The sequence below is a fragment of the Nylanderia fulva genome, unplaced genomic scaffold, assembly GCF_048542155.1.
Source record: "Nylanderia fulva isolate GAGA-0341 unplaced genomic scaffold, ASM4854215v1 Scaffold103, whole genome shotgun sequence".
Classification (NCBI taxonomy): Eukaryota; Metazoa; Arthropoda; class Insecta; order Hymenoptera; family Formicidae; genus Nylanderia; species Nylanderia fulva.
In genome coordinates, this window is record NW_028189226.1 from 318,971 (window position 1) to 340,043 (window position 21,073).

The following is a 21,073-nucleotide window of genomic DNA, read 5'->3' on the forward strand; positions in this document are numbered from 1 at the left end:
TAAAAACAATTCTAGGTTCTAATGTTATATAAACAATTAATTCAAAAGCTTCAAGAACCGTTTGTAGGATTTTAATGTACAAATAATCTTACAATTCAAACAATGCGAACGTTTTGACCAAAGGTTAAAGCCATCTTCAGCGCAATACAAATTAATATTATTAAATATAAAATGAAAACATAGTTATATAATAAGTCAAGAGTTGCAGAAAAATGAACATTAAACTAAAAGATTACCGCTCAATTTTATCAACTGTCAATAAAAGACCTCGGCTGTTCCCATCTCTTCATAAATATAACATACATTAAAAAGAAATTGGTTAAACAAATTAAAATTATAAAAAACAATGATAAAATAGTAAAAAGAAAAATATATACCTGGTATTAGTAAATACCTTGTATTAGTAAAAACAAAATGAGAAAAAAATAAAGCATAACGTTCGCCGTCATCATTAGTAACTTCAAATTCCATCGATTTTACTAAAACACATTTTTATATTAAATTAAAAAGATGAAAACCAAAAGAAAACATTTTTTAATAAAAATTTAAACTGTAAATATAAAATCAACACACTAACCAATTCTATATAATAGGAACACTGGAATATTCAGGTATATGAAATGTGTACGAAAACTGACAACAAACGAATGCCTCGAGAAACAATAAACAGAGACAATATAAAGTCAAAAGTAAAGAAAGGGAAAGGAATAGAGTGGGAAGAAGATGATGTAGGGAGATGAATATTATGGAGGAAAGAGATTTAACGTGGACAAATAGGAATCCGGAAAAAATTCGGTGTCACTCTATTTATTTATACTATGTGTTTGTCTTTTTATGTGAAGCATTTTGGAAATAAGATGTTTGTAGTACGACGGTTCTCTGTCTAAAATTTCTGTGTCCTGCCATTTAAATTCATGATTGTGGTTTAATTTATATAATAAAACAACCGAAAAAGAGCCTGTTTTCTTATTAATATCTTTACGATGTTCTTGTATCCTTGTTCTCAATTTTCTTTTTGTCTGACCCACGTAAGAAGCGTCGCAGTCACAACAAGTAATTTTATAAACAACACACAAATCCATAAGATCTAATATGTCTTTTCCTGTTTTTATAAATTTACTGAATTCGTTAGTCCCAAAGAAGACAAAATTAATTTTTTTATTAAAATCTTTTAGGGACTAAAGTGTTTAGAGACGTTTCTGACGTAAGGAATAGTAAAATATGTTTGTTCTCCCGAGACTTAGAACTAGACGTCAATGATTTATGTGTGTGGAATTACAATATATTATGAATAGTCGAGAAAATAAATTTTGAAGGATATCCATTATTTAATAAAATTGTTATTGTGTGAATAAAATTCTTCTTATGGTATTTAGGATGAGACAGGAAAAGAATCTTATCAACCAATCAAAAAATGACACTTCTTTTCTGTGATAGTGGATGATGGGAATAAAAACTGAGGTATCTATCAGAAAAGATCGGTTTGTTGTACAAATCAAAAGTAATAAAGTTTTTTTCCACTATAATATTTACATACAAAAACTTGATCCGGTCATTAGCTACAATTTCAAGAGTAAATTTTAAACGTTCGTGTTTACAATTAAAAGCATTAACAATGTCATAAATAAATTTTTTCGGAGCCGCAAATAAAATATCGTCAACATAGCGAAAATAAAAAGGTAATTTAAACGGAAGAGAATCTAGTACAGCATTTTCCAACTCTTCCATAATAAGATCCGCTATTGTAGGCGATAAGGGTAAGCCCATTGGCGTACCAAAAATCTGTTTATAACAGGTATTATTAAAACTGAAAAATGTAGAATTTAATACTAAATTCACATCCACCAGAAATTCATCCAAAGGTAAAGTAGTGTTTTGAGAAATAATAACATTCCATCGCTTTTTCATAATATTAATAGTCTTCTGAATGGAAATGTTAGTAAAAAGGGACACTACATCAAAAGAGGCTAAATACCATTCTGAATCAAATTGAAAACCTTTTAATTTTTTAACTAAATCAAAGCTATTCTTAATATAATTCCTTGGTCTCATAATGCTATTATGTATGGTTTTGTGTAAAAAAAAGAGCTAAACCATGTAACGGGCTATTAATAGAGGAAACAATAATCCTCAGCGGATTACCTGTTTTGTGGATTTTTGATAAGCCGTAAACTCTAGATAGCACACTATCAGTATTCATAACGAATCTATATGTATAGGTATCAATAAAACCTTTTTGCTTCCATCTTGATAATAAAGTTCGTAGATTATCAGTTAATCTCCTCGTGGAGTCTTTATAACAGTATATGTATTCAGATCTGAGAATATTTCAATCATTTCACTAGTATAAAGAGATCTGTTCAACGCGACCGTGGTGTTGCCCTTGTCAGCTCTTGTAACAAAACCTTGGGATTTTCACTCATGAATTTCTTTGTAGAATATAATAATGTTTCTAGAATATAATAACTTTTTATCAGAAAAATTATTGTGGCTACTCCTCGCGTTCTGTATTTTTTGATAAGAGGGACAACACGATCCCTAACAAAGCATTTGACATTATCGCTGCATTTGTCAATATTTCTTTCAATGCATTTAATTAATTCAAAAATTGTAGGCCTAACGTTGATAGTAAGTAAATTGAATCTATCATTGAGTTGCAACAACATCTTCGGGAATAAAAACATTTGAAAAATTGACAAACCAGTGCAATTTATCCAAAGTCGATTCACTCTCGAAATCGAATTTCTAATTCCATTTCACGACATTTCTATAATCTCATAAGAAAACTAATTTTACTTGTTTCAATAAAACAATAGCTAAAACTTTTCATAAACTGTACATTTTACAGCGTCTTGATTATATAAAAATTGATAATATATTAATTAATTTATTTATAATCAAATATTTAAATGTTTAAAAATTTACAGGTAAATAAATTTATTTATTTAATAATACAATAAATAAAATTTTACATAAATTGTACATTTTACAACGTTTTACAGCGTCTTAATACATAAAAATTGATAATATATTTATTGATTTGCTATTAATCAAATATTTAAATATATTAAAAAATGTATAGATAAATAAATTTATTTATGTCACCTGATTGTTAACTTTTCCTCTGGTGAAATGATGTCTATATGCTTCATTCTAGGTCTATAATTATGATTTCTGAATAACTCGATTGCTCTCTTATTGCCACTCAGGATAACAAGTGTTGAAATCTTAGACAGTTCTAAGTCGCTCTAGTCAATGCACGCAATCAAAGTATCTCCTGACATATAGCTGAGAGCGCTATGTATTTGGCCTCCATAATAAATAATGCCATGAACCTCTGCTTCTTATTTTGCCATATGATCAATCTGCCCTGAAACATATAAAAACGCTGCTCGTGATGGAGTGACGGGTGTCAATGTTGTTGGTTCAATCTGCGTCGCAGTATCAAGCTTAATATAATCTAACCTAACTTAACTTAACCGAGACATTCTCCGGATTCTTCTGTTGGTCCGCGACTGATCTCGGATTTTGCGCCTGATGTCTCTTTAAAATATCTGAAGACACACTTCTCAGCCGACTAATATCTTTTTCTAAGATTCTGCATGTAAGGATGTATGCATGATTAATTTTACAAATTTCTTCCGAACTTTTTGGCTTCACTTTGTTGCTTAATTTGTTACTATAGGGTAGAAAAGTGTCGAAACTGGTTAACTTGTCCATATCAAACTTCTGTAGCATTCTTTGAATGTATATATTTTGATTTAGTCGATTTTTCCCTATCTTACAATCTTTGATAATGTTTATGTCTAATAAGTATTTTGCTTCTCCGAGATCCTTTATATTGAACTTCTGAAACAGTTCCTTTTTTAGGGACACTTACTTTCTCGTTATTAGTCAAGATCAGTATCGATGGTTACAAAGTCATCGATAGTTACAAGACTCTTGTTATTTCGTTTAAAATACACGCAAAAGTCGACTTGTGATCTTTTAAATCCCATGTCTGTCAATTTGTCATGGAATTTCTTATTCTGCTGTTTCTATACATAGATTTTTAAAGTTGCCACATTTTTCCTTTTTCTTCGAATTTCACAAGTTCTTCTGGCAATTTACATATATGTCCTTGATTTCTTCGCTTTCTGCACACTCTCGTTCAACATTATTTTCTGTCAGCTCGTTTTGCAGACCAGCGGCCTTAGGCGAATTGATTGAAATTTTGATTTTCGACGTTTTTATATATTTGTAATTTTCCTAAAAATTCTCTTAAAAAATTCCATTGCGACTTCTCGTAACTATCTTTTCATTTCAGGATAAACTGGCAATTCTTTGAGTCTTCGCAGTAGCTTACAAACAGGAAGGGGAAGCTCTTCTCCAATTTTTGTTACAACTCTTTCGGCACATAAGCATATGATCTGCAACCAAAAGTTCTTAAATATGTTAACTCGGAATTGACCCTAATCACAACTCCTCTAGCATTTTATTTCCGACATTAGAGTTTGCTAATCTGTTAGGAAAACGGTGACTGCTTTAGCTCCATCTTTGATAGTTCAGCTTCAAATAGCAAGTTTTTTTTGTTTCTCAATGATAGACCTATTTTCAACACTCGACTACATACTCGAATATATATATATATATATATATATATATATACCGTAATAAAACAATGTAGTCGAGTGTTGAAAATAGGTCTATCATTGAGAAACAAAAAAACTTGCTATTTGAAGCTGAACTATCAAAAATTGAGTATATATATATATATATATATATATATATATATATATTTATATATACATATGTAATTATGTATATATATATATATATATATATATTGGAGGATCAAGATATTTTCTTATATTTATTGACGATTACAACAAAAAGACATTTGTTTTTTTTCCTGAAAGGAAAGAGAATAGTCAAGTCAAATCTTTTTTTAATTCACACTTTGATCAAAAACTAGACTGGAAAAAGAATCTATATCCTAAGCACATGAGTACGTCAATAAAGAATTTAAGAAATACACAAAAAAAATCTGGCATAACACATCAGTTCATAATTACATACGTATATATAAATATATATATATATATATATATATATATAACAAATAAAGAATTTAAGAAATACACAAAAAAAATCTGGCATAACACATCAGTTCATAATTACATACGTATATATAAATAATGGGATTGCATTTCGCCCTCACGGTACCCCCCCCCCCCTCCCATAAGCGGCGGTTCTTCAATGTTTATTTTAGGAAGAAATACCAGCGCCAATAACCAGCGGCTGCAGGAATTTATAAGTGGGGCTATTTCGTAAAACATTTGTGGGACAAGCTTCCGGAACATATGAAGGTGGATCCGGAGGTTCAGACATATCGTCGCTGTCTCGAGCATTACAATCGACCGTGAATGCAAACGCACATTGACGGTCCAGCACCGATGATTAGGGATTGCAGCAAATGTCAGCGAAAATAGGCTGAGGTTAGTGACCACAAGTGTAATAAGTGTGAAAAGTGACAGACAATAAATATGCAGCCAACGAGTCGTCGCGAGGAGGTGGCGTTGCATAAGATGCCATTTGAATTATTGAAAGTTGGTGTAATAGTCAATGCCAATCTAATGGAAAAATATGTGTTCAAGTGTCCCGATGAAATGGAAGAAACTGATAGTGCAGTGTATAGAAAGGAAAGGGTTAAAATTTTTACATGTTTAACACAACATAGAATATATGTGGGATTTAACTTATTTAATGCAGGCACATCTTCATATATGGCATCCAAGTTCTTAATAGTGAAACCGCTTCTCACATGATCCTCATCCATTATTTCAGCCAGCCATTCTTGTTTTTCGAGTCCTTTTACATACACGAGAGAGAACTCTTCTTCATCGTTTTCTTGTTCATTTATGCCAACAATAGCTGCCGTAATCAAGCGCTGAGCCATGCTGTATGGAACATTTCCATCCTCCCATTGTAAGCCATGATAATACTGAGTTAACCACGAGGCTTGACGCCTTTCCGATTTTATGAGCACGCTCCATGGCACAGGGCATGCAAAGAAATAGTGTGACAGGCTATATCCTCTTTTCAGGATTACCGCTTCCTTCACAATAAATCGTTTATTTAGGATAAATCCTTGCAGGTCGACAAACGTTGGTACAGACATGATCTCTTCGATGTGAGTCAGTCGAGAGGTATAACGATACTCTTCAGACATTTCACATCATCTTGATTATGTATCCTCCTTCCCCCTCTCTCTCACACGCGTATTTGTGTAAACATTTTTAGGTGATTTTGCGCACAATGTTGGTCAACGGATTGTACTGGATCACACGATCGTGTGTAATGAGGCAGTGGTATTATTAGGCACGTTTTCCTTACACTTAAACTCTAATCTCACATCCACTGTTGCGCTCTTGACCGATTCGTTTTGTCGAAAACAGTCAATGATCACAAACGGACCGTTTTGTAAAAACCGTGTGAAGGTGAGATTGGGCTCGAGATATTCGTATCCGTAATAGTTCTTGCAGAAACGTGTGTAGGTGTCGTACAGAATTGACCATCTGTTTTTATCAAAATCCAGATTCATGTCGTCGTACGGATGACTTTCCAAGTTCAGAAAAAGTTTCACGTTGGTTAATTTACAGTCGTCGAATCGACTGATATCCTCGGACATGACATTTTTCCAGCCTGTCTGCAGAGTAAAAATTACATATCGCGGCTTCTCTAGTTGAGTCGCGATCTTAATGGCTCACGAATGCTTGGTTGTACGCTGCAATAACAAAACTTTGTATAGATCCCACGAGCGAAAACCCATGCTGAGGTAACGTCCGCTTTCCAGAGCGCGCAGCATCGACAGCTTGTTGATCTCGCTCAACAACGCATGTGGCATTCGCCATTGTATTTTAAATAAGTTGATTACAAGCTCCAACGCCGAATTTCCAAACAGACAATTATTGTCGTTGCGCGATCGTATTAAGATCAATTCGTGACGCGCATTAATCATTACTCGTTTGTAGTCATCACAAAATCCCAATAACATGTAGAGCGGTACGCAGAAATAGAAGTGTCCATTTGCAGAAATCGGATCACTCCAGCCGGCGTTACTCATAACCATGCTTCTATCGAATGATATCGTTACATAGTTTGAGCAAACTTGTTATTCCTACATTTCTGTTGCGATCAATCTCCACACCATCGAGTTCATATCGAATCTCATCAAACATGAATGCGATGCAATTATTTTCCAGTGTCACATTGGATCCCTCAATTGGATGATTTATCCGCAATTCTCCCTCGATGTAGAGGAAACTCTCATACGGCTACGTATACAAATCCTGTTGTTGTATTGGTATTCTTATCTCGTCGCTGTGTCCAAATGTTGTGTTGGCAAACGGGTTGTATGTGTGAGTCTCAATTTTGACGATGCGATCGTCAAAGACTGGCTCTTCCTCGATGTTGAGAATCTCAGTCATTATTCAGATGGCACGCACCGCAAATCCCAAAGATTGTAAAAACGCAACGTTTGACGAGGTGAGTCTTTTCTTCGTGGTTGATTTGATATTAGCGAATGATGTTGCTGCTAGCCTGATTGTGTTCTTCGCGTCCTTATTCAACATAAGCATTCCGTCGCACGAGGTGTTATCGCCGTCGTACGTGCAATCTAACTGTTATTTCTTTGCCTCAAAAATCAAGCAATCGTCCTTCCTGGTCAACAACGCGTAACACTAAATCAGTAATGCCCCGTACGAAGACCGGCAGGTAAATGATCTGTGTCGGCGTTTCCGATATCTTATATCCTGGTGGTACTTTCGGTAAAAATTCATGTATCGTGTGAACGAGTTTACCGTTGCTGTATGCACTTGCGGTCACGTTACACTCTATGCGGATAATGTTCACGTTGATAATATTAATCGGCATGTCCGATTCGTACCATTTTCACGGTTGCAGTATACGATTCGAGAATCCCAGCAGCGATCCAATGTTGTTGGGCATGCTAAAGTTTATTCTGTAGGCACATTTAATCTCGCTTCTCATTGTGTTGTAATTAGCGCGGAGCACTATCGGGTAATCTTCATCGTCGACACCTTTATCACGAACAGCATTATGTTTCCGAGAAAGTGTGCGTTTCAAAAATTCATGTCGCTTGCAGCTCGTACAATCCCTCGGGAATCGTAATTTTCGCGTCGTCTTTGCCGTAGTAAAATTTATTATTCGAGAAATTTACATTCGATATAGTGTGATGAGTTTCAAAGTCCGCCAGATCGAACTCGTAGTCCGCGTTGCTTAAATCTATGAGGGGAAAGTAATTTGCCACGAGGACGCTACTCTTCTCAGTCAATGTTAGCGACATGTTGACAAAACTGAGTTAAATAGCGCAATATCAGTCTTTAAATTCGCGGTAAGAATTCAACCTCTGGAGAAACTGCAAGCACAATTGTCCGCAGATACTCTGATCGTTTGATAAGAGGTGTAATTGTATTCCAATTTCGGCACATTTAAATATCGCGCCAATTCCTCAGATGGTCGAAGATTGCCAAAACTGTCGAAATAGATTGCGCGATCTCCCCTTTTTGCATATGCCACCCAATGAGTGCCAGGACCGTCTGTGCTGTCCAGATTGACGATACCGCTCTCATTTTCTCGCGCGCCATTTATCGGTAAATTATTGTGCATGAAAATACTTCTAAAGCATGAAATGTGCATACGTTTTGCAAGTTGTAACAATTGCAAATTTGTAGTTAACCTTTCGGCATTTTTAACGTTTTTTTTTTATTTTTTTTCCTCGCTCCTCATCCGTATTTGTAAGGGGCAAGATACAGTCCGCGGCCTTCCATGGCGCGATTGTGGCGTAGTATTTCTTGCAACTGACGTTGCACGACTTTTCTATCGTTCACCGCTTTTGCTACGCCAGCCGCTCCGCCAACCAGGGATCCGAGCGCGCCCAGCATTGGTAGAATCGGCAAAAATCCGCCTCGTTTCGCTGCCGAAAGTATCCGTTTCCTCTTCGTCCTTGTCTTCAAGCCCATGCCGAGCTTCGTCTTGACTTTCATCGCTGCCCAAACAACTGTGGCCACGGCTCTCTCACCGAGACTCGAGTCTTTCGCGACGATGCGAGTTTTCGCTTTCTCGGCGAATACCTTATCCGCCGCGTGTTTCTTGTTGTTCCCAGAGTATGCTATATCGTGTTCACGGCACGCCGCGTCCAATAGGTTGACACCTTGATCACCTCTAGCCAATTGCTTTTCCAAACGAGTTCCCGGGCCACAAAATTGATAGCCGGGGATATGAAGCTCGACCGGAAGTGCGTTTATCGCACAATTTAATAGACCTGTGCCTATTTTCGTTGACATTCGCTGCAATCTCTAGACATTACTGAGCAAAGCAAGGGTCCGCGCAGCTATAAATAGGCGGACGTTGGAGGTCAAATCGGGAGTGGGAAAATGAAATTTGTGCGACAACCTCTGACGATACGATGATGAATTGCGACGACAGAGTACGCTACAGCGTGAACAAAGGTGTGCGCAAACACGGTACAATGCTACCGACAACTATACGCGCGATCGTTTGCGGCCCCTCAAACTGCGGTAAAACCAACGTGTTGCTTGCTGAAAAGTCCGCACGGCGTACGTTTCAAGAACGTGTACGTGTACTCAAAATCACTGCAACAGCCGAAATATTGCTATTTATTTAAAGGATTTATTGACGCCGATTGATGAAATCGGCTACTTTACATTCTCCAATAACAGTAATGTCATTCTACCGAGCGAGGCATGTCCAAATTCAATTTTTGTCTTTGATGACGTGGCATGCGACAAGCAAAATACGATAAGAGAGTACTTCTCAATGGGGCGCCACTCAAACATCGACTGCTTCTATCTCTGTCAGACATACACGAGAATACCGAAACATCTTATACGCAACAATGCGAACCTGCTAATCCTGTTTAAACAGGACGCCACCAATTTGAAGCACATGTACAACAATCACGTGAATATCGACATGTCGTATGAGGATTTCAGTAAGTTATGTCGTACTTGTTGGCAGCAAAAGTATGGATTTCTAGTGATAGACAAAGACAGCTCGCTTACAAACGGGCGATACAGAAAAGGATTTAACGAGTTCACGATACCATAGAGCCATTAGTCGTCACCGATAATCCTCCCGCGAAGGAACGTCGAGAAGGGATGAAAACTCTAGAGAGTACTGCCGACATGGCTGATAATATTCGCGAGCGTGAAAAGGTCGCCAAGGAAATTGCGAAGACCGCCGAATCGATCCGCAAGAAACATCGCGCTCTGAAAACCGGAAAGATCGATGACGATATCGCGGTCAAGACTCACTTTAAACCTATTATCGAGCCGCTACAAAAGATTGTCGACAACGTGACGATTTTGGTGAAAAACGAGCCTAACACTGACGACGGCGGTGTGAAGATCGAGACGCGGTATGAGAGAAAGACACCGAAAAAGAGAAAACATAAAACCATCAAGCAATATAAAAAGGAGGAGGAGGAGAAGGAGACACCGAAAAAAAGAAAACATGTGCAAGATATTTCGAAGCCATTGGACGTTTTATTGCCGACAACCTCTACACCGAAAAGCGTACAACTTGTGATACCTAAAACACTCGTAGACAAAAATGTTTTCGAAACCACGCGTAACCCGCCCGAAATATCTCTTTGAAATTGGTTAAAATCGTCGGAAGGTCAACAAATGATGCGAAAGGATTGGGAGCCATTAGGACAGAGTACATGGACGCTTTCCTCGGTGCTGATGAAAAGAAAGAGATTGATAATGTATACGGAGTCTATTTCGGCGAGAATAAAATGCGCATCGGAAACAAGCGATTCGCGATTGACAAAGATGACAATATAATCATAAGCGACACACGGTACATTGGAACGCCAGGATTGTACGAGTTGATCTTCAAGAAAAGGCCTGATTACCGGGATGACGATTTGCGAAAATACAAGCACATATTATTGGCGACAAACGCGCATTAACGCAATTTTGATGCGCAAGGCCGTGTGAAGAGTAGCAAGGGGGACAAGTACAAACATATAATCGCACCGTTGATGCGGGTGGGATCGGAAAGCCCAAAATCTGGCAGGGGAATGCCTCGCGCTATGGCGCTAACCGACAATAAGATTGATTACGTGACGACCCCAACGAGCTAGTGGATCGCCTACGATTGCTCGACGCTTCGCGCCAAGCCGGCAACAACGCGCATGACAATAAGATCCTGTCGATCATCGAGGAACTTCGGGAAGCGGGTATTATTATAAATTAAACGGGGGTCCCGACAATCTATTCAGTTCATCGTATGACATTTTACAAAGCATTGAAAAAAATGTTTATCAATAAATTTGGATTATTTGAGAGGAAAAATGATGCAACCCCCGGCACAAGCGATCATTGGTATAGATTGATTAGAAAATGCGTGCGCAAAAACGCTCTGCATTGCGTCGCTACAGATTATGACACGAGATCGCGCAAGATTCGCCGAGTAGCCCAACCTGAGGCTGTAAATGAGGTTGGTTGAATTTCTTTTCAATTGAATTCCCGGTCAGAAAATTTTAGAAGATCCTTGTCCTTCTTCGTGCCACGTGGTCGACAATAAAAATGGTTAAATCACAAGAGGCCTGAATACCGCAGGTGCCCGAATTACGTATGATAGTCTCTCAAGGATTGGAGTAATTATGAGAGATTCACTTGACTCGATTTTGCAGTATAATTACGTATTTAATAAAGAAACAGATGATTCTACTATACACGATCACTTCAATTGACTCTCATGCTCACGCTTTACAATTCACGGATACCGATGCCGTCAACAAATTGTACCTGGAACAGTGCTTTAAAACATTGATGATCCAACAGAAAGAGTCAGATGAGAAGCTGGTTGCGTTAGAGAAGGATATAAGAGCGTTGGAGACTGCGATAAAAGAGCTTTTGCGTGCGCCAAACACTATCTCAGAAACAGACATCTAATAAGCGGTTGGCTCAGAAACGTCTATCAAACAGTTGTGAAACGGCTAGAAGGGATTCTCGAGTGGTTGCAAACAGTTGTTGAACAGCTACGAAGGATTATCAGCGTACTACTAATCTACAATGAGCAGCGACGGTAGTTATGTGACCGCTGAAAACTGCAGTGAAAAGTCTAGCAGTGAACGGCGTATCGGCTGCTGCAAACGAGGCTACGTACAACTCACTAAGGGTTGCGAACGAGGCTACGAACAAGTACTTAAAGGCTGCGATCGCCTCAAATACGGCTACGAACGGACCAGGGCGGGCTTCGAACGGGTCAGAAACGACTTGGAACGAGGCTGCGATCAAGTCAGGAACGATTTTCGAAACTGTCAAAGACGTGAGTGAACAGCCAGCTAACTCAAAAGAACGAGAATCTAACCCGAAAGAACGAGGCAAGAACCCGAAAGAACGAGAATCTAACCCGAAAGAACGAGATTGTTAAATAAAGAACCAAAATAAATAGTGAAAAGAACAACAAGCAACAAAGTTTGGAGAGACGGCAGTTGGTAAACAAGTTGCATGCGTCAGCGAGAAAAAATTTCCTTCGAAGACATGTCATAGTGCGGGGATACGATGATCTGTGGCAAGCCGACATTGTCGAGATGCGTCCGTACTCCCGTTTCAACAAAGATTACCACTAACATACTTACCGTCATCGGTGTGTTGAGCAAGTAGGCGAGATGCGTAGGCTGTACCACTCAAGAGTAAAGGAGGAAGCGAGATAGCTGACGCAATTGCCGAGATAATTTGGAATAGCAAGAGATGCCCGAAAAACATGCAAACCAATAACGGGAAGGAATTTTACAACGCCGATGTGCAACGATTTATGCGAAGACATGACATTAATCATTATTCTACATATTCAGTATTGAAGGCGTCGGTCGTCGAGCGATTCAATCGCACGCTAAAGAACGACATGCGGAAGATGTTTACGCTGAATGGCACTTACAAATAAATTGACACGCCTCGTATCGGATTACAACGCACGCAAGCATCGAACGATTGATATCCGACCCGCCGACGTTACCCCCGCGATTGCCGAAAGACTCTTCACTACCGTGTACAATCGTGTAAAAATTGCGGACCCGGCAAAGTTTAAAGTAGGTGATCAGGTACGCGTCAGCAAGTACAAACAACTTTTCGAGAAGGGATACACGCCAAATTGGACAACCAAGGTGTTTAAGATTGTTAAAGTGCAGCATACTAATCCTGCAACATATCTACTCGAGGATTATCGCAAGACATCTATCGCTGGAGCGTTTTACGAGCACGAGCTGCATTGCGCAAATTATCCGGATGTGTACCTCGTGGAGAAAATACTGCACAGGAGGGGTGAGGAGGTTTACGTGAAATGGCTGGGATTCAACAGTTCGCACAACTCTTGGATACATAAAAACAATGTTATTTAATGTGCATCATATTTTATTCAATCATTTTATTTTATAACATAATATATATATTGTATAACATATATGAATTATATAACAAAAAATATATAATCCTTATTAATACATCCTTACAATATTTATAAACATGTGAAATATAATAAATATAATATAAATATAATATAAATATAATATAAATATAATATAAATATAATAAATATATTAAATATAATTTATTTACAACGGTATTCGATAATGTCCCCATGACAAGGTGTCGGCCGAATCAGGTACGACGTACCGCTTGTCGTCGTAGGGACTTAGAGCAATTTTCGTCTCGCTGATGATATACATTTTATGCAATTTCGATCTTATACATGACTGCTGACGCGTCATTTCAATTTCTTTATTAAGACAGCGCGTATAATCGTCGAATGTTATACTACGCGCTACGACGTTACTTTTGACACCTTTTGCCTTTTTAGTGTCCTTTTTACCATCCACCCGCAAAGCATACATTTTTGCTCTAAGCTCGACGAATTCGGTCATTATCGCACCGTTATTCTCATCTTTTATCAGACCCGGTACTTTTTTATTCTCAAGCGGTATACCGTACGCATTATTCGCAGCGTAATCGCTAGTATCGAATCGAGCGATATCGCGTTTCAAATTTTCATATAGATATCCTCGCATTTAATTTGATATATTAAACTGTCCGTGTCGGTGTACATTACTCGACAATTGTCACGATAGAGCGGTGTATTCGTGATGAAATTCATAAAAACATACTTTCCATATGTCGAGTATGCACATGCCGACGTAGATTGGTTTGTAGAATTTAACTTTGAGTTTGTGTAATTCTATGGCAACTAATTTTTCCGAAAATATGCTTGTACTATAAAAATTTGGCTTCGCGATCATTGCCTCCGCACCGTACCGTCCGTCCCATTTTGTTAATAATTTTACATCCACATGATTGCGCACATTTTTCATCGTTTTACCAAATACCGCATTATTCATTAATTTATATAAATTTTTTTCAAAATTGTTTTTTTGCTTCGGTTCTAACTGTGTGTTGAGTTTGATGTATTTTTGAAGCCACGCTGACTGAGTAAATTGTAGTATGCGATATATTTTTGTTATGCGAAGCCCATGGCGTGTGCACTGCTGCAGATTACGATAGTGTATTACGTAACGCTTTTTATCGTAAAGCGTTGCGAAGAATTTATACTCCCACTTGCCAGGCGGCTTGTCGCGTGTCGGGCAAAACAGTAGGTCAATGTGCGCGTCATGAAGATGCTGCGGATGCTATAAATCTACTTCGAGAACATAGCCTATAGGCGAATCGAGCGCGATAGATGATATATCAAAATTCGATACATCGTCGACCCACCGAAAATTGGCATGCGGCAATGGTTGACACATTGCCCATCCGGACAAATTATTTACATCAAAATACATGAGGTAAAATGAGGGTTTCAATGGGTCGTACGATTGCATGTACTTGTTATTAGCCTGTGCGTATCCGCGACAATGCCCAGCCGCTATCGCGTTCCTGGAACTCTTCTAGCAATGCTAGCGTGGGCTCGATTACGCGGCGCTCGTACCACTCGCGTACATCAGACGTGCAAAAGAGTTCAAAGTTTCTCGTGTTGACCTGAACATTGACTAAGGCCGCCGCGTATACCTCGTTCGACAAACATAACCATATCAAAATCTGTTAATAATTCAAATTTTATATTTGTATGTTTTAACATAGCGTCCCATGTATATCCGGAAAGAGTATAATAATACGCGGGATCGAGTCCGTAACTTTTTATACAACTGTCGCGAAAATTTTCAAATATATCAGCCAATAACAAAACATCAATTTTTAAATATAAATCAATATATTCGCCTAGAGTTCGAAGGGAGAATCGGCTCCAGACGGTCTTAGCGTGCGCGTAATCACTCTCGGATACTGTGTCGCCGGTCAGAGAGCTGTAAAATGAGTCGCGCGGCGGTAAACATGTGTCTTGTAATCTGCCCACGCAGTCTATGTATTCATACGGAAAGACGCCCTTCCATGTCAATAAATTAAACGTATTTGTCGATAAATTTTGATATTCCGAATGTAAAATTTTTAGTTTATTTTTATCCAAAAATGACGCTAATTTGTCAAGACTAGCACTGAGAAATTTATACAAATCGATGAAGCGTAATTTAATATAATTTTTCGAATTATTGTCTTGCGTCAATCTAACAGTTTTCGAGAATGATATATATTTTTCCTTTGTTATCGGCAGTAATTCGATTTCCCTTTCAAACGCTGTGGCTATGTCCTTGATAATAGAATGTGCGTCGTAATCTGATAAATTGTGAAAGACTATAGGAATACAAAAAGATTCTTTGTAATTTAAGTTACAATTTGAGTGCGCGGGACCCCTGTACCGCCCGGTGAGATGGCAATGATCGCGGACGCGTGTATCGTCTTCGTCAAACAAACGTTCGCATATATGACAATGCGTCGCGCTGCGAAATTTTACCCACTCGTCAGGCGTTAAATTTACCATGGGGACATTGGTTGTTAAAATATTTTTTACGCATATTGCTAAATTTTTAAGCTGTTCGGCGAACCACGCAACGTAATTGACACTGCGGCGGGAATTATAAGTAGATAACGAATTGTCATACGAACACTGTAAGGTAAAGTTGGTAGTAAGGTAAAGGGGTGTTGTGTGCCGGGTTTTGTTTTTGGACCATAACTTTCTCAAAAATGCATATTGTTGTAATGTTAAACATTCTATTTTTAGCTTATCTTATTGCCGAAGAACCTGTAATAGCAGTTTTTTGAATTTCGCAAATTTTGAAATTGTTTTCGAATTCTGAAAAAAAGTGTAAATTTGGGATTTTGAAAATTTGTGGGGTGTTGTGTGCCACGACTGTAAATAGTAGAAAATAGCATTTTTTGATAAATGTTCTTTATTAAACTTTGAAAAAATGAAAATATACGTTTATAATTATAATAGAAAAAAAGTTTAATCAGTTTCAGCCGCTTCGCATTGAGAACAAGTGAAATATCCTGTTTTCATATTTGCACACTTTAGATGAACAGCCCGATCGCATTCATTGCAATGAATTGCGTAATATTTGCTTCGGCATACTTTTGTAAGTATTGCGAGGCATAGTGACTATGAAAATCCTGTGAAAAAGAAACAAAAATTTAAAAAAAGTAATAAAATTCCACTTCAAAAATTACTGCAATTACTTTACATTTGCATGAAAAATGCAAAGAATGCGTTAAAAATGTCTAAAATGTATGACACATGTACGCTGCGTTGGTAAAATGTTGAAAATGGAGTGGCACACAACACCCCATATGCTACATTTCGAAATAGCCACCATAACCTCGTCACATGCTACATTAGCACAAAATCACTTTAACGATTTTGAAGGCAATAGTCCATAGATACTTTTAAATATCTGAAGATTTACCTGTCGCTTCACTTGCCTGCAAAATTGCGTGAAGAAGAATCGTCTAGAAAACTTTACGGAGCACAACGAAACGAGAACAATTCGTAAAACTTGTGGGACGCGTGCACAAGCGTCGGATGCTCATGAAAAGTGAGAGTAGGTCTAGAAACTAAGCTGACATTACGTAGATGACGTCATACTAATCTGACATGGCGGTAAACTGAGTGGCACACGACACCCCATGGCACACAACACCCCACTTTACCCTACATAATAAGCTAGACTAAATACTTGGTGGTGTTGATAATTTTTGGCATCTTCGGTCTTTGCCAAAACACACTCCAAGTCGGCGTACACCACAAACGGCAGCAGCTTCTTCCTCGTGTAGTTGTCGAAGCCGAGCCACTTGTCTTTGTCGCTCGGTAACCGGATAGCGCAGTCATTCAATTTTCCGCAGTCTATCGTATGCGTCTGTAACTGGTCTTCCGAATAGAAATAATGTAGGCATCTGTAAAAATAAAAAATTATAATTTTATTTAAAATTATTTTTAATATAATTTAAGTATAATAATATATACGTACCGATCACAGATATATTTTCTACATTTGTGTTTACTCAATTTTGAGCTCACGAGGCGAGATAGATTTTTTATCAAAACAAAATGTCCGACGCTGTTTTCGTCCTCCACGTACAGCAGATTGACGTGTCTGTTTTTCTTTTTTTCCGAAAGACGTAGCGGGACGATGTTCTCGTTCTCGATGATGTACACGTTTACGAAGATGTCACTTGCCAGTTCAAATTTTTTAATTTGATTCACAGTCACTGAAAACTCAATGTTCTAGAGATTCAGCACTGTGATGTAATGCGGATAGGAGGATTCTCGTTCCACATTTCTTTCAGCGTACAGTTTCAGGGTACAGAGCGACCACCACTGATCATGCGAAACACGCATTGTCCGCTGATTGCACATTAACAACCGCTCTCTTTGTCACAATTTTTTGCGGTAATTTGACATGACATCCCGCGCTCATTGGATTGTACTTGTTGATATTCACTGTCAAATCTATTATCCGCGACAATGCCCAGCCGCTATCGCGTTCCTGGAACTCTTCTAGCGATGCTAGCGTGGGCTCGATTACGCGGCGCTCGTACCACTCGCGTACATCAGACGTGCGAAAAAGTTCAAAGTTTCTCGTGTTGATACTTTTATTGGCGCGTTTATCACTTGATATAAATTTACCGTTGAAAACAGTGTTCACTTTCACACTAACGTGTCTTTGCAGCATATTCTCCACGTTCTCGACTATAATGTCTTTGGCATTTTCCAAAAATTGACGCGGTTCGATATAGTCTGCATAAATTACCGCACCGGTATACGGTTATCGAACGCCGTATCGATCTCGCGTCAAACGAGTCTTTGCGCGTTATTGCCGCCGCCACTGTATTCAGGCACGGATCCACCGACATACCGTCTCTGCAAGCGATTCTTTACACCCTCGAGTCGCGCTATTCTAGCCACCAGAGATTGTCTATGCCCAATCGAGAGACGCGGACGCTTGACACGGCTGCGTTCTTCCAGCTCTTCGATAAACTCTTTACACTCTTGCAGCCATCCAAAATATTCGCCCAAGGTGGCGACTTGGCGGGAACGCTCCAACAGGTCGCGCTCAACATTCTCCGCGTTCTCCATTTTTTGTAAAAAATTCACTTGTACTACACAGATATAATTACTTTGATTATACACTAAACTTTTTTCTCACAGCTATTTTTCCTTGAGAAAAGCATGGTTCTCGTGGTCACCGTACTTTGATTTGACCCGGCAGCATCAGGGTTCTCATTATATATCCCGTTCAACCCTTTGCTCGTCAACGTATGAACGATTGTTTAACTTCCCCGATTGATTTCTCCCCGGTGATAATTCGTAGAAATTTTTTCTAGGAAAAATTTAGATAACGTAGTAATTGTATCTGATTATAAAGCGGCCGCCGATTTTTGGCGCTCGCCAAAGGAACGGTATAAGATTTCACAGTTTTTGTTTAACTTCCCCGCTTGATTTCTCCCCATGGATAATTCTCAGAAATAGATAACGTAGATTATAAAGCAGCCGCAGATTTTCGGCGCTTGTTTTGTTTATAAATTCCTGCAGCCGCTGGTTATCGGCGCTGGTATTTCTTTCTAAAATAAACAATGAAGAACCGCCGCTTATAAGGGGGGGGGGGGAGTAATACCGCGAGGGCGAAATGCAATTTCCCCGCGAAAACATGTCTCGACGCATTCGCCGCAGATAATTGATATATGATTATCTTGTAATAGATATCGTTGTATTAGATATTTGTTTATCTTATCTTGTTTATGTAATAGATATCTTACAAAGATGCCGCATTCGCCGCAGATAATTGATATATGATTATCTTGTAATAGATATCGTTGTATTAGATATTTGTTTATCTTATCTTGTTTATGTAATAGATATCTTACAAAGATGCCGCTTATCTTATCTTGTAATAGATATATGTTTATCTTTTGTATATAAACATATCAGGTAACATGATCCGATAATCGCCCCTTATCTGCTGATAAGACCCCCCGCCCGCGTGACGTCATACCCCCTCGCCCCCGAAAACCCCCCCGCTCCGCACCCCCCGCAGATCCGAGTTAGAACCCCCATAGTATAACTACTTATATATATATATATATATATATATATATACAGGATAATTAAACCCCCGTTTCTTTCTAATAACAATGTCCTAAAATTAGATTAACAAACTTCAATAAAGGTAGTTATAAAAGACAAAACAATTTTGTCAATAAACTCATTTGCATCGTAAATGAATCATTTTGACAAGTCATTGTGTTGTTGTTGTCGGAAAGTACTGGATCGTACACTAGATTACACAGTGTCGCCTGTGTACGATGCCAAAAAGCACCGAGTGATAATGCGTATCTAACTGCATAGAGCTTATACTAATAAAGAGACCTTGCCTATATGTCAACCATAGACAAGTCCGCGTAAAGAGGATTAATAGATGGATATTCTGTCACATGGTGGCCTCCTACTCGTAAGAGGGAATAAGAAGCGCACAATCACGAGCGGAGTTAACAAAAATAATTTAAAACTATTATTATTTGGTTTTGATGTAAATTGTTAATATTATTAATGTGTTAATTTCAACTGAATAGATCTGTTATATATGTTCTGCATAATATCAATAATATCGTACTTATTTTTGATATGTTTCATTTTTAAATATCTTATTTTCATTTTATTTGACTTTATTATTATTATTTAATAATATATATATATATATATATATATATATAATTATTATATTATTTCTTTTTAATTATACCAACAAATTTAGGCAGGTGTTTTCTGTTACAAAGCAGGCTGTTTACAGAGAATACAATACGCAGAAAGTAATCCAATTTGTGAATCTTTAACAACTAATATAAGTTCTCGGTAAAACATCATCAGTATGATTGAATTATCTATATGTTTCGACGTCAATGCAATAATTTAATTTTTCCTATCTTGTAAGGATATCATGGAGACTGTTAATGTAAATTTTTCTCTGGAATTTGTTCTAACTATTAACTAAATTGTTATTGCGTCGATATTATTGTCATTAAGGAGTGTCCACATTTTATTTAGATAAATATTTCTATGAAGGGCCACGGTTTATTTAGATAAATATTCCTATCAAGGGCAACATTGTTCTTAACAATGTTCCGCCTTAATAAATGTTATGTCAGAATTTTCAGACATAAAAATCCTGACATAACATCTGTTTGTCGCTAGCGCAATCCTTTTAAATCTAATTAATTGTTAGCGAGAGATTTGCTACAGAGAGATCAGTAAGTTTTTTAATGATTAGAAAAGCTCTGCTTCCACCTGTGACATGTATAATAGAAGGGATCTTGGCAAGGTTTACCTAATCTTGTCTCTGTCTCGAGATATATCAGTGTTTGCCACGCCATCTATAATGTCTTTAATATCACAGAAAGCAAATAACATGGGAAACATCTGCACAAAATGCTGGCATGCTATTCTTCTATGTGCCAAATTGCCATTTTATACTTTTTTATACTATGAAAAATATAAATAGTTCAAAAAATACATATTTAAAAAAAATACATATTTAGTTAAAAAAATACATAGGATTTTATATTTTATTTTCAAACTTGTTTAAAAAAACCTGTTCAAACAT

At 37.8% G+C, this 21,073-nt stretch overlaps 1 protein-coding gene and 1 long non-coding RNA gene across 2 annotated transcripts; both read right to left on the reverse strand.

Annotated features, from left to right (window-relative positions):
* Positions 1-224: 224 nt before the first annotated feature.
* LOC114943110 (uncharacterized) lies at positions 225-635 on the reverse strand. The gene is made up of 3 exons (XR_003821952.1): positions 578-635; positions 378-479; positions 225-284 (listed from the first exon to the last, which is right to left on the reverse strand). It is a non-coding gene; the product is annotated as an uncharacterized LOC114943110 (long non-coding RNA).
* Positions 636-6,322: 5,687 nt separating this feature from the next.
* On the reverse strand, positions 6,323-7,469 carry LOC146725122 (uncharacterized). The gene is made up of 3 exons (XM_085484278.1): positions 7,327-7,469; positions 6,782-7,115; positions 6,323-6,688 (listed from the first exon to the last, which is right to left on the reverse strand). Exons 1-3 carry the CDS (start codon positions 7,467-7,469, stop codon positions 6,323-6,325), a joined length of 843 nt encoding a protein of 280 aa, XP_085340404.1.
* Between the last annotated feature and the right edge of the window lie 13,604 nt (positions 7,470-21,073).